Source organism: Sander lucioperca, chromosome 4, assembly GCF_008315115.2.
Source record: "Sander lucioperca isolate FBNREF2018 chromosome 4, SLUC_FBN_1.2, whole genome shotgun sequence".
NCBI classification, from domain to species: Eukaryota; Metazoa; Chordata; class Actinopteri; order Perciformes; family Percidae; genus Sander; species Sander lucioperca.
The window spans coordinates 6,209,170-6,230,548 of record NC_050176.1 but is presented as its reverse complement, the minus strand read 5'-3'; the positions used below and the strand labels follow the sequence as shown (position 1 = coordinate 6,230,548).

The 21,379-nt window shown below is 41.9% G+C and overlaps 2 protein-coding genes across 14 annotated transcripts in view; both read left to right on the top strand.

Moving 5' to 3' along the window:
• grk4 (G protein-coupled receptor kinase 4) overlaps positions 1–9,809 on the top strand; it is a 48,700-nt gene extending 38,891 nt beyond the window's left edge. Inside the window, exons 11-16 of one of the 2 annotated variants that reach the window (XM_031284421.2) lie at positions 9–98; positions 347–555; positions 3,658–3,795; positions 4,594–4,731; positions 5,377–5,508; positions 6,553–9,809. In XM_031284421.2, coding sequence (XP_031140281.1) covers positions 9–98; positions 347–555; positions 3,658–3,795; positions 4,594–4,731; positions 5,377–5,508; positions 6,553–6,609 — 764 coding nt within the window. In that variant the 3' untranslated portion in view covers positions 6,610–9,809. Of the gene's footprint in view, positions 1–8; positions 99–346; positions 556–3,657; positions 3,796–4,593; positions 4,732–5,376; positions 5,555–6,552 lie in introns of both variants that reach the window. The other variant, XM_031284420.2, reaches the window with a different exon arrangement.
• Positions 9,810–10,481: 672 nt separating this feature from the next.
• htt (huntingtin) overlaps positions 10,482–21,379 on the top strand; it is a 34,202-nt gene continuing 23,304 nt past the window's right edge. For 3 of the 12 annotated variants that reach the window (XM_031284390.2, XM_031284396.2, XM_031284388.2), the window contains exons 1-16: positions 10,483–10,884; positions 12,834–12,917; positions 13,981–14,113; positions 14,457–14,516; positions 14,662–14,741; positions 14,976–15,114; positions 15,501–15,642; positions 15,833–16,011; positions 16,131–16,335; positions 16,642–16,689; positions 16,995–17,072; positions 17,193–17,587; positions 19,614–19,740; positions 19,853–19,968; positions 20,075–20,186; positions 20,555–20,692. In XM_031284390.2, the coding sequence (XP_031140250.1) occupies positions 10,787–10,884; positions 12,834–12,917; positions 13,981–14,113; positions 14,457–14,516; positions 14,662–14,741; positions 14,976–15,114; positions 15,501–15,642; positions 15,833–16,011; positions 16,131–16,335; positions 16,642–16,689; positions 16,995–17,072; positions 17,193–17,587; positions 19,614–19,740; positions 19,853–19,968; positions 20,075–20,186; positions 20,555–20,692 (2,134 nt within the window). In that variant the 5' untranslated portion in view covers positions 10,483–10,786. Of the gene's footprint in view, positions 10,885–12,833; positions 12,918–13,980; positions 14,114–14,456; positions 14,517–14,661; positions 14,742–14,975; positions 15,115–15,500; positions 15,643–15,832; positions 16,012–16,130; positions 16,336–16,641; positions 16,690–16,994; positions 17,073–17,192; positions 17,588–19,613; positions 19,741–19,852; positions 19,969–20,074; positions 20,187–20,554; positions 20,693–21,379 lie in introns of all 12 variants that reach the window. The other 9 variants (XM_031284399.2, XM_031284392.2, XM_031284400.2 and 6 more) reach the window with 7 other exon arrangements.

Below are 21,379 nucleotides of genomic sequence, written 5' to 3'. Positions count from 1 at the left end.
TTTTTCAGGACACATCCGAATTTCAGACCTAGGCCTTGCTGTTCAAATCCCTGAAGGAGAGACGATACGAGGGAGAGTGGGCACTGTTGGATACATGGGTAAGAATTGTGGTAACCCTCTTCTACCTCCTTCTTTAGTCAGCCTTACATCCTTCGTTACTAAAACCACTGCAACCATTCCTTTATCTGTACAAATCTCAGCTTTCTACCTCTCCTTATGACCTTTATCAACTGTCTCCGTTCCACTTGATTCAGATTGTAAACCCCTCTGTCATGTTTCCTGTTTGCTACTTGAACTGACCTCACTTTTCTTACCCTTCATCCCTGCCTCTTCTCCCCTCCCTCAGCTCCTGAGGTGATCCAGAACGAGAGCTACACCGTCAGCCCAGACTGGTGGGGGCTGGGCTGCCTGATCTTCGAGATGATACAGGGTCAGTCGCCCTTCCGCAAGCGCAAGGAGCGTGTCAAGCGGGAGGAGGTGGACAGACGAGTGCGTGAGGACCCAGAGGAGTACTCTGATAAGTTCGCAGAGGAGGCGAAGGACATCTGCAGACAGGTGAGAGTGAGGAGATGGAGGTGACTGATGGCTGTGGGGTTAGAAAAAGATTTAGTCTGGATCAACAGAAGTGCATTTCCAGGATAATTGCCTGACATCTAGCGCGTGAGATGCCATTCTCAAACTCTGTTCACTTCGGGAAACCACAACAAACTTCGAGCTAGCAAGGTACACGCTGAAAATCGCAAGTTAAGAAGAAAATTTGGATCATGCAACAAGGCAGGCCTGCTTGGTTCTTTCGGGGAATGATTGGAAAAATGTACAAAGAATATGTTTACGGCATTTACTCTCTAACTGGGACATTTTGGGACCGATAGAGGATTGCTATGGACAAAATATACACAGCAAATGACGTTTAACCATCATGTACCCAGCTAATTTAAATAGCTCACATTACTGTATTGTGTCAACAGTTAACTTCATTTAATATTGTATGTGGCGTTTTCTTTTGCGGGGTGCAAATGTTCCACCAAAACAAGTTCCTTCCCGAGACGCAGAGCCACCATAGCTGGTTCTGGAACTTAGCGCCGCCCAAGATGGTTGTGATTGGTTTAAAGAAATGCAAACAACCCAGAGCGTTTTTTTCTCGTATCACAGAATGTATGTGTGGAGTACTTACTCCACAGCGCTGTGGAGTAAGGTCTGGCAGTGCGAGACTATAAAAATGCTGGAAGAGGAGGAATGAAGACAAAGGGAGGACAGCACATTTACACATGTCTTTGAGAGTAATGGCAAATAAGGACATGGATGGATGTGGCTGAGGGGGTGGTGGAGAATAATGCAGAAAAAAGCATTGTCATACCACTTGGTGATGATTTCAGTTTACTATGGGCATGAAACTTCATGTTCATGTCTCCTTGATAAGTTACATGAACAGGTTTATATTACTGCAATAACTGCCTTTATTAATACAAGCAGTAGCTGTGGCCTCAATAGGTCTTTTATGTTCTGCCACTCACTTGGTAGACACAGTGACACATGAAAAGCAGAAGTTGCACAGTGAGATATTAGAAACAACGCTGTTTGAATGACCGTATTTCATTGCAAAGAACATTATACCTTTTCCTGTTAAAAACAGGGTTTCTTGAACTACATTATAATTGTTAATTTCGTAGCTTCTGGTTTGTCTAAAATTTTGAAAAACCTATACAATTGTTTTTCCTTTAGTGTAAGATGCAGATTTTTACAATAAAGCATGGATTACAAAATGTTTGAAAATCTACATTTCTTTTTATTAGGGCTGCCACCTCTTAGTCGATTAGTCGACTAATCGGGCGTTTTGGTCTTAGTCGACTAAGATTTCTTTAGTTGATGAGTCACTTTTTATGCTTATTCATGCTTAATTACTCATTTCCAAGAAACTTATGAGCACATTTCTGGTAAGCACAAGATTTAAAGTGGTGCTTTTGCAGGATTAATTGTGGAGAAACTCAGTTTTACAGATGGTTCATTAACTACATTTATATTGTGCTTTTCTAGTCTTAATCACCTCTCAAAGAGCACAGCTCTGTCGATTACATCAACTAATTGATTAATCGACAAAATCATGTAAGTGTTAGTCGACTAAGAATTTCTTTAGTCGAGGACAGCCCTACTTTTTATATCATCGAAGAACTATATGTTCTGAATCTATTTCAAGATTAGATAATAATGGGCGCCTGGGAAGCTCACCTGGTAGAGCGGGTTCCCGTATCGACGCAGCAGCCGCGGGTTCAACTCTGACCTGCGGCACTAAAGTCTTTGCTGCATGTCATTCCCCCTCTCTCTCCCCTTTCACATCTTCAGCTGTCCTATACAAATAAAGGCCTCCTCTTACAGTATGTTCACCAAGGAGTTGGTGTCTGTTGCGCTTTTTCTCTTGTTTGGTGCTGGACAGGACAAAATGGATTCATCAGGGCTGAAAACGGTGCTGATGAGAGCAGTGAGACTGAATCCAAACAGTACATTTTCAGGCTGTAAAACCAAAACAATGAGCTAAAAGATGCTAAATTGCTCTATAGAGCTGAGGGGAACTGCAGAGCTGATAACTCTGTAACTTTGTTACTAAGAGCACCCCTTTCAACCCAACGTTAATATAAACATATGGATTAGTGCAGGTTTCAAGGAGTTCAGTTGTTTAATAGAACTTAGCTTGAAATCTTCCCATCTGGCTTTCACCTTTTGTCTTCCACAAACTCACCATTCTCCAAGAGGGAGCCACTAAGCGGCTTTGCCTCTAAACAGGAGGGGAAGGGACGTTTATTTGTGTGACGCGGTGGAACATTCTGACCCGAGGTTCAGCAGATTCAAAGACTCCCCAGGGAGAGGAGGAGAAAGAAAAAAAGGTTTCAGCAAGAAATGGGAGAAAGATAATCGGGAAGGGGGAGAAAATACAAGAGGGTGGTGGTGAGAGTGGGGGGGGATTACCACAGCTCAAAATAGACAAGTGATCCAAGTTGTCAAGAGCAGAAAGTGAGAGTGAGAGTCTGCTTTGTTTGAACCCTGGTGTAAATTGACAAGAGAAACGATGGGGAACTAGAAAGAGCGATGTGGTGAAAAATGTCAAATCCATTGGTCTGTTGATTGTCAAAGCCACCAGCTTTTTGGGTGACAACAAGGCCAGTGAGAGTGTCTACTAGTAGCCAAACCACTAAACAGCACTCATCCCCTTCATAAGCCTGCTGTACTGTAGGTGGTAATATTATCCTGAAGCTCTCATAGAGAAGGCAATAGCGCTCTCTAATTCTATCCTTGATGGTGCTGCATTAACCCCTGAGTGCATGGATTTGTATCTTCTTTATTAGATTACATTGGGTCAGATACATAAAGGCAAGCGGATTACATGCAAACTACGACCATGTGTGTGTTTTGTATACATTGCACTAAAGGGATTCGTCAAACTATCTGGAGTTATCCTGCATCACAGGGACCCCCTCCCTTTCTTTGTGATTTATGATTAAGAACCAGGCTTAAATAGAGGTTTGGTTTATGGTTTTTTTTGTGAGATATTTGAAATACATTTAGCTATAATTTATCTGCCAAAGCCATTTGGGCTAGCAGCACATCTTAAGAAGAGTTGCAATATTTAAACCTCTTCTTCCTCTTCTTCCTGCTGCGTGTCAGCTCCTGGCTAAGGACCCCAAGGAGCGACTGGGTTGTCAGGGTCGAGGGGCCATAGAGGTCAAGCAGCACCCCATCTTCAGAAACATCAACTTCAAACGGCTGGAGGCCAACATGCTGGACCCTCCCTTCAGCCCCGATGTAAGGACCACACACACACACACACACACACACACACACACACACACACACACACACACACACACACACACACAAACTAGAGTGCATACAGGCTCTATTCACAGCTTGTAGCCAGGAAATGCCATTGTCACAAGTAAACAAACACTTCCAGTGTAATCTAGTTATCATGGTTGCTGGTGGGGGTGGTGAGAAGCATGCGTGTGATTTCAGTGTCGTCGTTTGAAATCCCAAACTGGCTGACAAAATGGAAAACATGCTTTCTTCTGCAGTGATTAAAGCAGAGTTGCTCTGTTGTATGTTAGTCATCACTAATATTTCCAGTGGAGCTTGTGAACAGTAGACGGCTGTGGTCACATTAGGAAACAGTCAAGTGTGAATATGTGTAACTGTGGAGTGTAACACAGACCCCTACCCTCCCGGGATGAATGTAGTTCAACCAAAAACACCGTAAGCTCTTATTCTATGCTGCACTCATAGATTTCAAAGTTGTTCATACCGGGAATCATTAAAAAAATAATTCAAAAAAATAGCCCGAGTGAAGAGAGTGACTGACCTGAGAGGTTAAATCAATAGTTGAAAGTACATAGTGCTATCTGCATTTCTATTTTGGCTTATTCAGGTCAGTAGGGCCTTGCTGGGGAGAACAGAGCAGCAAAGAGTCACTCAGTAGTAAAGACTTCCATGTTATTAAAAATAGATTTATTTCAGGATTAGTATTCCCCCTTTCATCCAAAATAAATACACTTTTCACATTTGTGTCTCTCTCTCTCTCTCTCTCTCTCTCTCTCTCTCTCTCAGCCCCGGGCCGTGTACTGTAAAGACGTCCTGGACATTGAGCAGTTCTCCACTGTGAAAGGCGTGAACCTTGACCCCACAGACGACGACTTTTACCACAAGTTTGTCACAGGCAGTGTCTCCATCCCGTGGCAGAACGAGGTACTGCAGGCTCAGGCCTCTGAGATGATGTCATCGTTCAGTCCCACAACAGACTGATACAATGCAGTACAGCACTGGTGACACAGAAATACCCGTGTTAAAGATTACCTTCCCTTAAGAGTAACGAAGAAGTATGAATCAGTGTGAATGCTTTTAAATGTGCCATTGCCTGTGAATGACTCAAGTTACTGAATATGTATTGCGACGATGTGGAAGTGGTCATTTGCATCCTAAATGCCCAATCCAGATAGATTCTTAAACAGATACCTGTAAGGAGGCTTGTGTTTTAAATACATGGCACCCACCCAGTGGCGGAATGCACATTTACTCAAGTACAATTTGAGGTACTTGTACTTGTATCTTGAGTCTTTTCTTTTCATGCCACAGGATTTTTCTGCATTGAGTACTTTTCGTGATGACACTTACATACTTCTACCTAAGTAACATTTTCAATGCAGGACTTTTACTTGTAACAGAGTATTTTTACAGTGTGGTATTAGTTCTTTTACTGAAGTAAATGATCTGAATACATCTTCCACCACTGCACCCACTCTTATGCTGACGCACAGACCTTTTTGTTGAACCAAACTCCTAAGGAAGTGAAAGTTATCAGGGTAGAAAACTCAACCTCTCGTCCTTTTGTAGATGATTGAGATGGAGTGCTTTAAAGAAATCAACGTCTACGAGACTGACGGGACGCTGTGCTCCGATCTGGATGTGAACCGGCCTAACCCTCCACCAAAGAGAGGCTTCTTCTACCGCCTGTTCAGAAGAGAGGCAAGTGCTAGTGCTCCGGCAACTGTTCGAGGGGGTGGGGGCTAAGGTACTTCTTCTCTTCCTTCTTTTTTTCAATCCTTTTTTTCTAGTTATGCCATTCCTAGTTTAAGTTAAGGCCTCTCTTTTCCCTTTCGTTCCCTTTGCATATTCCTTTCTGTATTTGTTGCTTTGCCACTTTGTCTCAGAAGGTCTAAAACATGAGGATTGTTTTTTTCTTGAGAGGATCTGGTTTGTGGTTGTGGGAAGACTTGACTTCAAGCTTTACTTTGAAGATACAGTGACACGTATCACAAAATATCAGTCAGTGGTAAAAAAATATTTCAAGGTTTTCTTAATAAAATCACTCTAAGCAGTGATCTGTTACTGTGGAAATGCAGATAAGATAAGCGAGGAGTTGATATAAATGTCAATATGTCCACTGAGTCATTATCACCATGTGCTCACACAGCAATACGTTTTAAGGCAGCAGTAGTGAGTGCTGTGTGGACATTTTTTTCGCCCTGCGTTTTGCCTTTCGGGCTACATACTGTCTGCTCTATCTTATTGGTGGAGGTTGTCGGGGCTGTATTCAGCGTGAGAGAGAGGCTGCAGGCACTGCTCACCTCTGGATGTTTTACAGGTAAAATAAAAAGTCAAAGATAAGGAAGCTCTTTGTAGTAAAAATGCAAATACAACATTATGAAGGCTCTGCATGGAAACTGCATGTCATTTCCAGTAGGGATATTACATTAAAAAAGCTGAATTTCTAGTTTTGTTATACTACCTTTTTAAATGGGAAGAACAATGTCATCACAATTGGTTATTTGCTACCAAACCTAGGCCCATGCTTCAGTTGCATGTCTTATGTTGTCTTCTAACTTGCTCACAGTTGTGTGTTTGAGTGCCAGACACCAGCCTGGGCACTACAGAAATACTTCTCGTTATGTGGTTATAAGTTAAGGTTGGGGTTCTAGGAGAATGTGACCTCATCTTGCACATGTGAGATGGTGTAGTGATGAAAGTTGCTAAGGTTAGTGATATATCCTCACTTCTGGTTTTCCCCAGGTCTGTTTTAAGAGCGGTTACAGTGACGACGAGATCGAAGAGCCCTCGCGACTTTAAACCACTCCCTCCACCTGCCTCCCCCCCCCCACCCCCCACCCCCCCACCCCCCACTCGCCGCTGAACTTCACCACAAACTCCAAGCAAGCGCAAATCTTAGGAACTCAGTGAATGTTGACCTGTATTTATGAGCTGTATTAAAAGTGTATTATAATTAAAGAAAAAAGTATGAGTTTAAAGATTTTGTACATTTGTACTTGAATTTATGTCTAGATGTATATTTTCACTAAAGGTTGTATTGTACAAAAAGCCATAAAAGTACCACTTGAATGCATACATTACGTTTTTATTTCCTTTTTATTTTCTTTTGGAATGAGTATGGACAATGTGTATTGGGGAGTTTTTTTTAAGAAGCACAGTACCAGTAGTTTTCTTTTTCTTTTTTTTTCTCAATGTAGCATAAGGCCTTTTTGTTTTTATATGTGCTGTATGTTTGTCATTGATTTAGCCAATGTGACGTGTTGTTAGCACATCAGATCCACCTGGTTCCCAAACTAACCCTTAGTCTCTGCAGGCTCAGGTAGATCTGAATGAAGTGCATAGATTCAAATGGTATTGGTGGAAAATAAATCCAGTCTATCATTACTGTGTTGATGCTATGCTGCTTAAGCCTTCCCCATATGTTTCCAAGATCTGCCACTTTGATTTAAATTAGTTTGGAAGTGATAATCCACATCTTTCCCTCAGCCCAGTTAGGCAGGTTGCACTGGACTGTATGACATGTAGTGAACTAGTCTCCTAGGTGCCTGTACCAACTTAATTCTGGTAGAGATGGCATGGATCAGCATGTGCAACAATTAGTATTTTGAGGAAATATTGCGTAGGCTTTTTTTGGTAATACAAGGCCTGATAATTATCATTCCTGGACCTCTCCAAAATCTCATGAGCTGCAAAAGGCTCAGATCGTTATTTTAGATGCCAAGGGGGGAGCAGCATGTTAAGTAAATGTCTGTTACATTATTCACTCAGGCAAAACAATTTTTTGGTTGTTTATCTTTATTCCTCAAACTTGGTTTTCTGCTTCTTTTTGTGTAATCTGTCACCCATATTATTTTGTGTACCAGAAAGCCTAGGACAGGTTGAGTTGGAACATAGAGACATATGATGATGATGATGATGATGATGATGATGATGATGATGATGATGGCACTGTATAAGAGATCTGACCTGCAGCTGAAAACAAATTGCTGTTGCATTAAACAAGCTTACATTGATTCAGCTGTCAGCATCCTCTGCGCTGACTTGAGATACAGCCTGCTTTGGCCTCTGTGCCTGTTGATCATAGATAGCACAAAGCCTGTGGGCCACATATCCTGCTAGTAGACCTCCAGTTAGACCCTGTGGCTTTAGCTGTGTTTGTACTAGATGAAAATAACATTTCTTAATCATAATAGCAGCTGCCTTTAACTATTCCATTGAAATCCTGTATGTTATTCTGTCATAAGAATGACTTGAGACAGTTGCTTGTATGTGTGTAGACGGGGAGGAACAAGGGCATAATGTTTATTATCATCCTGCCTGCAGAGTTACTATCATCTAGTGTACAAAAACACTCGCCACTTGCAGTTGTTGTGCACTTTTGTTTCGTCATAGAAATGTTTCCAAATTAACCGATCCTGAACAAATACATTTTCTGTACATTTCCCAGCATGTTCCAATTGTTTGTCTTCATTGGCATTTCAGAGGCTTTTGAAGCCATATTTCTTTTGAATTTTGGTTTTTAGTCAGTTGCTGTTTACTCCCCCACAACCTGTTTTTAATGCTGTGAATGCCCAATCTGGACGCGTGCGTGCGTGCGTGTAACGCAGCTTCTGTTTGATCTAATGCATTGAAATACAACAATACAATCGCTAGAAATAATGTACGGACTTGAATGTCACTTAATTGAATTTTCAACCATTCAAGACCGCTTAGATTTAAAATGGTACGCGTAGAATTCCCCATCTCATTAACTAATTTGGAGAGTTAGCCTGTTCTAAAACATTGTCGTCCCCTGTTGCACATTCCATTTATCAAAAATCAGGAATCGAATGTGTGCATCTGTTGCTGGCTTGACGTCACCTGAGTGTCTGTTCATTTTTTGTTGCTCTCGGGCACGTTTTGAAGCAGATTTCTCTTGCCTATGTAGATTTTAGCCTTTTAGCTCTTTAGCCTCAAAAAAACCTTGTAAATGATGTACTTCTAACATGTAACTAAGCTCTAACACACATTCATTCACTCTCACAGGGAAACTAAACTGTGTTTGCCACCCATGCCTCCGTCATTGAACTTTACTCTTATACCATCCACACAGCAGTAGAGAAATTCTGTTTAGTTTCATTGCACTATGGTGTGTTTTGACAATGACTTTAGGAAGTGTCTTTAACTATTTTTGCCAATGATACCAAAAGCAACATTAAGTAAATCAAACTTGTCTTGTGATCGGAAACATGTACTGAAGAAAGACTGATAGCCTTTATTGTATGTGCCAATTACCAAGTTCAGTTCTGACACCCCGCCTTTTTTCCACCTCTTTATCATTCCGTCCATTCTGAGAGAAATTCCTTCACATAAAGGAACTTTAAACAGCTCAACAGTTTTGAATGTCCGCACTAAGTGCATTGTAATGCCTGTTTAAAAAAAAAAAAATGCATATGTTTTATTACTCAAGCATGTATCGGTTTGTAATACTTCAGGTTCCTTGTATATGTAAATGATGACCTTCTAGTGCCAACATATCTCACTGGTATCTGAGGACAACTTTATAAATGGCAAGGTGACCAGCTGAGTTGGCCCTGTTTGAATGCATGACATGCATTCCTTCTCTCCTGCCTTCCTCCAAGGCGGTGATGGTGAGTCTCCCCCTTAAAACTGGGATGGCGCTCACCAACAACGTTTAGAAGTGAGAGATCCTCAGTTCCTTGATGTCACTTGAGTGTAGTTTTGGGATAAATGCCTGGAGGTTTTCCAGGGTTTCATACTCTTCTGTCCAGATATATCGGATAAGTGATATTTTCAAGAAAGGGAGGAACGACAAATGCATTATTGGTATTCAAACGTGGCCTGGGACTTCTTGATTTTTCTTCTTTTTTTGTATCTGTACAGTCATGTCGTTCAACCACTGCAGTCATTGTTAATTCTTGTACAAGTTGTATCACTGGTTGTTGTACCATATCTGACATTTGTAATTATGAAATAATACACTGCCATTTGTATAAAAATACTTGTGTCTTGACTTATTTGTATCATACTGTATATTCATTTGTTTGTTGTGAATAAATGGGCAGAGACGGGAGAAAATAAGTTATAAAACAGAAATAGAAAATAGTGTCCTGCTGCTAATACCTATGTTGCCCAAGCCATAATATCTGCGTATTCCCTGCAGGTAAGACTTTATTAAAGCCATTACTACTACTTCCTTAAGTCATTACATAATTAATTACAGATTAAAGTTATAGATTTCTTTCTGTCGGGTGCTTGTCTTTTCACCATTGACTATCTTCCTACTGAGTCGGGGTGGGTATAATAACTTTCAGTATAATTGTCCATGTGAAGGTGAAAGCCAGAAACGTTAATTTCAAGGCACGTGTTTTTGATTTACAGGAAGCTCTCTTAGCCTCCCCGTTGTCACACCTCCCACTCATCTTTCTTGGCGCAAAAATAAATGTCACTGCTACAGCATTGGTGTTGCTCAAATATGTTTTTACAATCTGGATTATAGCGGTCCCGTGACATCAACAATAACAACAAAAGAAAAAAAATCTTACTCGCTCATTGGTTCTTCATCAAGGAACTCAATATAAAACCGCAGTCATTGGTTCTTCGTCAAGGAACCTAACATAAAACCGCAGTCTGATTGGCCGCTGACGTTGCACCCCTCCCCTCTCTGTTATACTGTCACCAATGCCACTTCCTGGTGTGATTTTGTCGGGGGAACGCAACGCTGCATCAAAGATGGCTTATTATCGACCAACATTTTGTTCATTAAGGATTAACATTGTAAAAGAATAAGATATATATTGCACGAAAAGAAGGCGGAGAGCCGGTGGTAGTTGTCGCGAGCAGTGTTAGCACTCTCGTCGCACTACGCACCCATTGCTCTCTCCTTGCGCTAACTTGTCCATACTGTGCTAGCTACCTAGTTAGCTCGCATAGTAAATATTAGCTAGCCTAGCTAGCTTGCTTACTGATTGCTAAAATGGCCACCATGGAGAAATTGATGAAGGCCTTCGAGTCTCTGAAGTCATTCCAGCAGCAACAGGGACCACCGACCGCCGAGGAGCTTGTCCAGAGGCAGTAAGTGGATTTTTATCCCACAGCGATTGCATAACAAGCTAACAGCTAGGCATGTAGCTTAGCTTGCGAGCTAACGTTAGTCTCTCTCTCTCTCTCTCTCTCTCTCTCTCTCTCTCTCTCTCTCTCTCTCTCTCTCTCTCGCAACGTTAAGTTAAGGGAACCAAGGTTTAATTGTTAGCTTGAAGCCAGTTAGTAACATGCAAACCAAACAACCATATTCTAAACTGTTATTTAAGCTTCTCTGCTATTTAATATCTACTTGTTGTCAGACATTGCACTAATGCTTAGCGAGGCTTCGTCGCCTGATATTAGCTAGTATTATTTGACTGACACTCAAATATTCAGATTTGTAGGACTAACGTTAGCTAAATGATAGCTAACATACAGTAGAAGGCATCCGCTAATTGATGTACACGCACCTGCTAATGGGTCAGGGACTACTTAAAAGGTTCAGATTCTGCTTAATAAATTGATCTCGGAAGAACAATTCTGTTTGTAAAGCCACGTTCACATTTTGAGTGTAACATTGTGCTTTTAATTGCACAGAAGGGTAGCTAACGTTGGATGTCATAACTACTTTTGCTGATGACCTGGTGCATTAATGGTAGCCTCCTGGACTGGCGTCACGTACGCCTGTCCATCGCACCCCATCCGGATCAGTGGAGCAAGATGTGCTATAGCGACTAGGGCTGCGTGCCTTGTTTTTGTTTAGCCGCTGCTCAGGGAATCAAGCTTTTCATTTCATTTCATGTTTCATTTATGAACACATGCCAAACACCTTCAGTAACGACCGTACCATATTTTCAACCTTTTCAAATATACTATTCAGCTTAGTCAATCATTTCATCTGTCAAGTTCTAAAGAGGTTTTGGTGTTAAAGCACCAGCAGACTCATCAGGCTCATCTGCTAGTCGAGAGGTCCCTAGACACGTCTATTGTTGTCATTAGCAATACATTCTCTGTAATGGATTGCTTTTCCTTGATGATTAGTATACAGTTTAGTAAATTGCATCACTAATGGTGTAAATGATGGAATATATAGCCTATGCAGTCTCCCTCAGCTATTATTAAGAAAATGTGTTTCTGCTGCTGATGTATGCTTTGTTAGATGCAGAGGAAATAGGTCTGAAATTGTGGTCAGGTGAGTTTGCACTTAAGTTGCTTGACACTTTTGAAATGGACGTTTCTCTCTGCTATTCAAGGAGTACTGAGATTTGACTAGAGTTTAAATGTACACTGTGGTTCCTTTCATGCCCGCATAGAGATCTCCTCAGTTGTTGTCTTTTCAGTGATATCTACAGAAATGACCAGTGTTTTATGGGGTGGGGTGCGCTATGAGTTCCTGCATGGTTTCAGCACGATTTCATTTTTGTCTCAAATCGTAGGCATCTCTCCTCGATCCGCTAGCTGCCTTACCCCCTGAATAGACTGTGAAAAAGCCTGGTCTCGGGAGACAGCACAGGGGTCGCAAACGTCAAACAAACACTAGGGGCACAGGCTGTGCACCAAAATACAACAAAACACGTTCCAGCCATTCACCGACAAGATGGTTGGGGGAGGGGGTGGCGGTTAGTGACAGTCAGTCATGACAGTTACGAAAACATGGGGGGAGGGGCAAGCTTGCTCCGTTTTGTTTTGTATTTACTTGGAACGTCAACAGAAGTGACGTCATGCAGGAACTCACAGTGCACCTTTAATTGTAATCCTGTTTGAATGACTTCCGGCAGTTCAATTTCTTCGAGGTACTTTCTCAGTTTGACTCTGAACCTAATTGTTCTGTTCTCTCTCTCTCTCTCTCTCTCTCTCTCTCTCTCTCTCTCTCTCTCTCTCTCTCTCTCTCTCTCTCTCTCTCTCTCTCTCTCTCTATCTATCTTCTCTCTTCCTCTATATTTCCTTGTCGTTTGCTTCCTCTTGTTTTCTGTCCCTTCCCCATCTTTCCCCTTTTGCAGGAAAAAGGAACAGGCTACCACAAAGAAGGACAGGGTCACCCACTGCCTGACAATATGTGAAAACATTGTGGCTCAGTCTCTGAGGTAGGATTTGCTGATTTGAACTTTTTAATTTTTTTTTAATCAATCAAATTTACATTGAGTGTCAGTAATTACAGTGACCTAAGCTTAATATGCCAGTTTGATTTGGGTTGAGACGGTATGAAATCTCTCCCGTTCTGTTGGTTTTTTTTTTGTCCTTTATTATGGTTTTGAGTGTTTCATGTGTAAACTGTTCAGAATAGTGGTATTGACCAGACATGTATAAAGTACTAGAGACCCATACTTGAGTAAAAGTACAAGTGCTCTATCAAAAAAGTGATTTGAGTAGAAGTTGAAGTGCTCTTCACACTTAAGTAGAAGTACTAAAGTATTCAACATTTGTTGTACTTAAGTATTGCAAGTAGTTTATTTTAAAATGTACTACTCAAGTACTGAAAGTAAAAGTACAAGTATTGTGTTATGTAGTTATTAAAGAAAGCAGTCCAAAGTTTGAATATCATATTGTTTATATTATTTCAAATGTTTAGCCTAAAGGACACTCACACTTTTTTTGGCTGTAGCCAAAAGAATTAACAAATATTAAATATATTATATTAAAAATAACAAATATTAACAAATACTGAAATAAAATGTACAGTTATCACACTGCAAGTAAAATGAACATCCTCTCCAGCACAGTAAAGATTAAAGCCCCAAAAAGCGTATCACACACTGGCTAGTAACGTGATGAACAGGAAAGTTAGCAAGCTAGCAAAATACAGATAAACTAGCAGCTTCACATCACAGGGTAAAACGGTTAACAATGAGTACTCATTTCAGACTGAAACAACTCAGGAATAGCTTAATCTGCTGCAACAATAGCTAAATAGAAAGAGTAAAAACTTACATCGTCTCTGACTTCTGAACAGGCGACCGTAATGAAAAGAAACGATCTCGGGGATTTCTTACGTAACTTACGTAGCCGTAACTACACACACTGTAACCTACACAGTCTCCGTAGCGTGAGATTCACAACAGTAACGAGTAACTCTGGTATTGACGTATACAAAAGTTGAATATGTATGTGCGTAATGACATTTGCCTGCCTTACTTTTCTTCTCTATGGTCCTGGGAGCAGAACGTCTCCAGAGTTTCAGAAACTGCTGGGCATTGCCATGGAGATGTTCCTGCTCTGCAGTGATGACAGCGAATCCGATGTCCGGATGGTAGCCGATGAGTGCCTGAACAAAATCATCAAAGTGAGCAGGACCCCAGACTACTATCTTCTCTTCTCTTTTCAACAGTGTCCTTCATTGTTTCTTCAATAATAGGAAAGAAAGTAGATCATCAATTACTTTCCACTAAGGACATGGTGCCTTTACAGAATAATAAGCCTTGATTTGAGTTTGCATGATGTGACCAGATGTGTTTTTACCTTATCAATCCATTTTAAAAACACTAAAAGATGGTGTTTAAAATTAGCAAAGTATAAAATAAAGCATTGTTTTGGCTATTTAATTTAAAATCCGTTTTTACTGTTGAATTAGCCATGTTGACCAGGATGATCAGGTTTGAGAGAAGGTTTTTGATGTTTATTTTCAGGCACTGATGGACTCCAACCTGCCTAGACTGCAGCTGGAGCTGTATAAAGAAATTAAAAAGGTATGACATATGTGTGTCTGTGTTGTTAGTCGTGTTTTTATGCAACGGTGTTATTCTCACAGACTAATGACTAAGGTTTGACATTTGTTTCATGTAAAGTGTGAAAATTCAAACTTGATGTTGATGGGTGTTTGTGTGTCTGTAGAACGGTGCCTCTCGGAGTTTGAGGGCAGCTTTGTGGAGGTTTGCTGAGCTTGCTCACCTCATTAGACCTCAGAAATGCAGGTATACACACAATGTCTGAAAATGACTTTTTACTTCATTCACATGACCACCATATTTAAATTACATAATGCCAAACTCAGAGGACAGCAGATTTTGGTGTAGATTGTAAAGCTACTATCTGTATTTAACTCCCAATCAGCTATGGTTAGGGGAGGAAGCATCACTGTCTAACTCAGTTTTAAATGCTTGTTACTACTTTGTTCTTATCCCTCCCCTCTATCCCTCGTGGTCCAGACCCTACCTGGTTAACCTGTTGCCATGCCTCTCCCGAATCACCAAGCGGCAGGAGGAGACGGTACAGGAGACTCTGGCTGCCGCAATGCCCAAGATCATGGCCGCCTTGGGACACTTCGCCAATGATGGCGAGATCAAGGTATCCACACAAAGCAGAAACCTTGAAACTGTTTAGTGTAGAAATGAAATTTGGCCTCCAAATAATTTTTGCTTTTAAAAATAGTTTTGCTTCATCTTTTGTCTTTGGGAATTGTTTCTTCTCTTCTCCCCACCAATCAAAAATAAGTTTGAGTTCATTTACCTGAAAGTCATTATTAAAACAAGCCGAAGAAAGGTTCCCTTTTTCAAAGTTTTATATTTCCTTGTTTTGGCTCCATAAACATTTGATTTTGAAAGCTTTCTCCCTTCCAGCACTGTCAAAAATCTTCTATAATAATATCACTAAATTGGACACCATTTACACAAGGAAATATGAACATCTTGCAAAAGCTTGCTTTCATTGTAGTCCAACCATTTTTGTTCTAGGTGCTGCTGAAGTCATTTGTGGCCAACCTGAAGTCCAGCTCCCCCACCATCAGACGGACAGCAGCCAGCTCAGCCGTCAGCGTGTGCCAACACTCCAGACGCAGCAGCTACTTCTACACCTGGCTCCTTAATGTGCTGCTGGGTAGGGCCACACCCACACACATACTCTGGCCACGCACCTTGTTACCTACCTAGTCGTTACTTAACAATTGAGCTTATTTCAGCAACCAGTTGTGAGCTAGTTTGGTATCTAACTGCTTTTAGCTACAGCACTCCGGCTACCAACATTCAAGTAGGGAACACACACACCCTGACATTCTGTCCTTTTCTAGGTCTGCTGATTCCAGTGGATGAGGAGCACCCCAGCCACCTCATTCTGGGGGTGCTGTTAACCCTTCGCTACCTGATGCCTCTGCTGCAGCAGCAAGTCAACACCACCAGCCTCAAAGGAAGCTTTGGAGTCATGAGGAAGGAGGCTGATGTACAGCCAACACCTGAACAACTGCTACAGGTTGAGAGAAGACAGTGATTGTGTGGACAATCTGCGTTTGTATGTTAATTAAAGAGTCTTGGCTAAATGTTGTGTGTGTGTGTGTGTGTGTGTGTGTGTGTGTGTGTGTGTGTGTGAAGGTGTACGAGCTGACCTTGCACTACACACAGCACTGGGATCACAATGTGGTCACGGCAGCTCTGGAGCTCCTGCAGCAGATGTTCAGGACTCCCCCGCCAGAGCTTCTGCACATGCTCATCACCGCAGGCAGCATTCTCCATGGCACCGTGTTCCGCCAGGACACTGAGAGCCGCGCGCGCTCCGGCAGCATCCTCGAGCTCATTGGTAAACGCATCCATCAGTCGGGATTGGCTTCATAAAGCTTTTGTACAATGTAACGTGGGCTCTGCAGTGTTTTAATTCATTAATCCTTACTGAAAGACTTTGCCAGGTAATTAGTCGACCAAACTGCGTTGGTGCTCTACTCTAGTTTCTGCTTTGGTCTCTGTTTGCAGCCCTTTTTCTTTGGTTACTAACTCTTTCCCCGTTCTCTGTAAATAACTGTTCTGTTTCCTACGAGTCCTTCTGAGCTTTTGCTGCTTTTCTCTTCCTCCTCTTCTGTTTCTATTTCCCGTTTCCTGCCATATGCATCAGGTGGAGCTCCTTCCTGCAGTCCACTCCTTCTCAGGAAACCGAGAGGTGACTGGTTTATTTATCTCTGTGTGCTCACCTCTATCCTCTAACTGATGTTTCAGTCAGGGTGTGCCACCTATGGTGGTTGATTGGCCTCTAAATTCAGGATATATTGTTAATGATGCACAATAATTACTTTTTAATGTATACATCCAAGAAAACCTGAGGCAGTCTTGATTATTTTTTTTAATTTTTTTTTAAAATGCACTCAGTTAAAAGTAAATGTGCACCACCCAGGTTTTAGTCTCTTTGCCTCTCTTCAGCTAGTGTTAGTGCTGATGTTATGTTGACACTACACCTGTTGTTTCCAGGTAAAATGCTCTCTGGGGAGGAGGATGGGTTGGAGGATGATGCTGAGAGAACAGAGGTCACCGCTGGTGCCTTCACAGGTGAGATGCACCCTCTAGGAGGCAGAATGTAAAGTATTTGGCCGCTTCACTTTTTAAACAATAAGGTAAAGCCCCATGCAGTGGTACAAAATTGACTTTGTGTGTGTGTCTGTCTTTCAGCGGCAGTTGTTGGTGCAGATGGCTCCTCCACAGCCCAGGTGGACATCATCACAGAGCAGCCGCGCTCCTCCCAGCATACCCTGCAGCCTGGAGACTCGGTGGACCTCAGTGCCTCCTCAGAGCAGGGCGGCGGCGGAGGCGGGACATCTGCATCAGACACTCCTGAGTCACCCAACGACAACGAGGAGGAGATGCTAAGTCGGAGCTCCAGCGGTGGGGCCAACATTACTCCAGAGACGGCTGACTACACTACGCCAGAGATGGAGGGAGGGCCCTTAGGTGTAGGTGGGACTCTGCTAGGCACTAACGATCGCTCACTTCCACCCAGCGACTCTTCCCAGACCACCACGGAGGGACCGGACTCCGCTGTCACCCCTTCGGACGTAGCAGAACTGGTCAGTGTGACTGTGTGGGAATGCGTGTAAGATTTAATTTGGTTGGAGAATACAGCTTGAACATACAGTTCTTTATTTCTGTGTATGTGTGTGTGACAGCGTGCTTCCCTAGACACCGAAATACTTAATTACCATGCAGTGCTATAATTAACTGTGAACCAAAATGAGTCCCTAATGGCATACTTCCCGGTTTATGAATGATGCTACACTTCATAGAGTTAGGATTTGTAGAATGGACAAAATATTCATTCCCCACATTTTTTTTTTTTTTTTTTAACTGTTAAAGGGCAGTATCAGTGGTTTTGCATATTTTAGCCCATTACGTACAAATTTCATAAAATTGAAATAACTGTAAACCATTTCCCAAATTATAGTATAGTGTTTTAAGTTGATAACCTTTCTTACGGATAGCCACTAGCTCCAGTTCATGCTGTACATTATTAAAAGCAACTTTTTGTGACAGCAGGGTGCTGTAGAAAAATTGGGACAGTTCATGTCGGGTATAATCTGAAATGATAGTGATAATCAGAAGTTTAAATATAGACAACTCTGCATTCAAAGAGATAGGATGCTCGTCTTGTTATGGCCTTTTCCCACAGGCCCGCTGTACCATGTCGTCTAAAAGATTTGGGAGCTGGTTGGCATTTATGTTTTAATATTTTCAATTAGTAAGTAACGGAGTACAACATGCAAACCACTTGTAATGTAACCTTTGTAATTTATTTAAAAAATGTAATTAGAGGATAAACCCTTTTGAGGTGCACCATCTCGTTTAATAAAAGTGCTCCTTAGAATACATAGAATTACTGTAGATGTGATGTCACACACTTGGTTCAGTCATTTTGATTTTTGCTGCTCCCCTTCAGAGATATTTTTGTGTGAGATTGTCCACTCTAACAATTCTACCTCTATGGTCTTGCCCCCTCTCCTTTATCCTCCGTACCAGTCGCGCACTCCATTGCCGCGGGTGATTGAGCCGTCCCCTCCCTCACCAACTTCCACCGAGGGTCCCGATGCCACAGACAGCGACTCTTCTGTCTACACTGCTTCCTCTTCCTCTTCTTCTTTCTCTTTCTCCTCCTCTTCCTCCTTCTATGCCACCTCCTCCTCTAGCTCTAGTGACCAGGTCAGCCAATTGGACACTTTGAACAGAGTGGGAGGGGCTTGCTTGTCTGAAAACCTTTTGGCTTTCTCCTTTTCTTTCATCACAGCCCATGCATACAACTTGCCCTGCTTATTTCTACTTTTCCGTTCTTGTTGTCAGTGACAATACATCATGCCCCTTCTTGTCCTCCTCGTTTTCCAGTGGTTCCCTCCCCAAAAAGAGATGCTTTTGAAAGACCTTTTGTTTAAACAAGCATCCCCAACATCCCATGTTGATGGCTTGCAGTGAAGAGTTCAAAGTAGAAGCATGAAGGCCATCTGTTCCTTTGTAATTTTTCTACTTCAGATTTGGTTCCCTCTACCTTTTCGAGAGACTGTGACAGGCTTTTGTTCCAGCGGAGGCCAAACCTGGAAAAACAAACATTTCAATTTGTTTTTGGATTCAGCGTACTTTATACATCTTGCTAGGAAAAACGAGTTTCCTATAAAATACCATGTGTACCTCATGTAGTCCATGTAGTAAAAAAAATACTTGCTTACTTTATCTTTGAGGAATTAATTTCAATGTTGAATAGTTTGGATCAAAAGCTTGCTCTTCCTCTGGTGGATTGTGGCAACCATAATTGCTGAGTTCCCAAGCCTGTGCTTCTTTCCATGTGTAGTTGACTTGCTGTGAATTAAGTGACCCAAGCATGATCCAGTAGAGGTTTAAAATGGGAACGTTTGTTTGACTTGCGGTTTTAGTCGTGTTTGTTATGCTGTGTCTCTGTCCTCAATCCAGCAAATCTAACTCGATAATGAATGAGTTGGAACTATTTAGGTATGCATGCAGTTGCATTTCCTATATGTTGCATTTGGTGTTTTTTGCATTGTAAGTTAAGTTCCTCACTAGAGATATTGGCTCTGTGTGTCTGTGCAAAAGGTGCTGGATGGCAGTGAGAGCCAGTACTCTGGGATGCAGATCGGGACATTACAGGATGAAGAAGATGAAGGAGCAGCACCTTCCTCCCAAGAAGAACCCCCAGAACCATTCCTGCAGTCAGCACTGGGTATGCTTGTGCACACACATAAACCAAAAAAACCCCACTGGTTTTCACTGAAAACAGGTTCTGTTTATAAGTTAAAGCTTTGCTTATTGTTTCTATGTGCGTTTCCGTGCAGCTCTGAGCAAACCTCATCTCTTTGATGGCCGAGGTCACAACCGGCAGGGTTCAGACGGCAGTGTGGACCGCTTCTTAACAAAGGACGAACCTGCTGAACCCGAACCTGACAACAAGGTAAAGACACAGCAACGCAAAAACATCCATGCCAGGTTTTCACACCGGAAGGTGAAGAAAGCAAAATGATGTGTCTGTCGCTAACTCTTAACTGCCTGCTTCTTAGCCATCACGGATAAAGGGTCCAATCGGACATTATACAGACCAGGGGGTGGAGCCACTGGTGCACTGTGTAAGGCTTCTCGCAGCTTCATTCTTACTGACGGGAAGAAAAAATGGTGAGTGTTATCAAAACTGCTCAAAATATGCCATAGGTGTGTTTTAAAAATGCCGTCCTGTTTGCCTACAAAAAGAATGATATAAGCCTAAATAAGTACCAATGACACTAGGCCAGTTTTTGAGATGCTCCATATTCCATTATGTAGTAGTTATGTTTATTGGTTAGTTTGATCTATGAATTAAATTCACGCTACTATGATACAAAACTTATCATAAAACCTTAATCACAGAACCCTATCTTTTAAATAATGAACAAGATTTAGAGACAAAATCTCAAAACAATGTTAATTGTTTGTCTCGCTTCCTTTCTGTGTGTGTGTGTGTGTGTTGTGTGTGTGCAAATCTTTGGTGTGCTATGTTTTTACAGGTCTGACCCCTGACAAGGAGGTGCGAGTGAGTGTGAAGGCTCTGGCAGTCAGCTGTGTTGGGGCAGCAGCAGCGCTGCATCCTGAAGCCTTCTTTAACTCCCTCTACTTGGAGCCGCTGGATGGCATTCCAGTAGAAGGTAGGGGCATACAAAGTTAAAGAGAGCCCTATTTAGATGATGCGTGACACCTGAACAGGTCGGTTATGACAAAAGGCCTATATTGGGGATTTATGGACAAAACTAATAGTGCAACACTAATCATTCAGAGCATCAGAGTTTTTATTATTACTTTACTAGAGCACCATCATACAGTTTTCACAGGAAAATGAATTCACATATTTAGAGGCCTTGCCCACCCACACAGGTGTTTCCACTTATCCAGGCTGATTAGGCCTCTGCTCAGGTTGAGGATTGGTGGAGCTATGCTGAGATTTACTTGAGGTCAATTGACTTCAGAAACCCATAAACTAATGGGAGTGTGAGGGAGGTTTCCTGAGAAGAGGTTGCATCAGGCATTGAGTGAAAACACCTGTGTGGGTGTTCAGGGCCTTTAAGATCCCACTTTGTGGCATTCATTTGGACGTGAGAACTGTCACCCATAGTATTAACAGTTTTTCATGATGGGATTAAATGGATGGGCAGTAAGCAATAATACGGACGTTTGAAGCCTGAGGACCGAGTGTAGCGGTTTAGTAGTTTGGACAGCCTCTCGATCTCCAACATGAGCAAAATACTGCGGTTCAAATTGTGGATATCTTTATTGAAATAGCTGGCTATTTTTGTTGATCTGTGGCCTTCCACATTCACTTGAATTAAGAGTAGTAT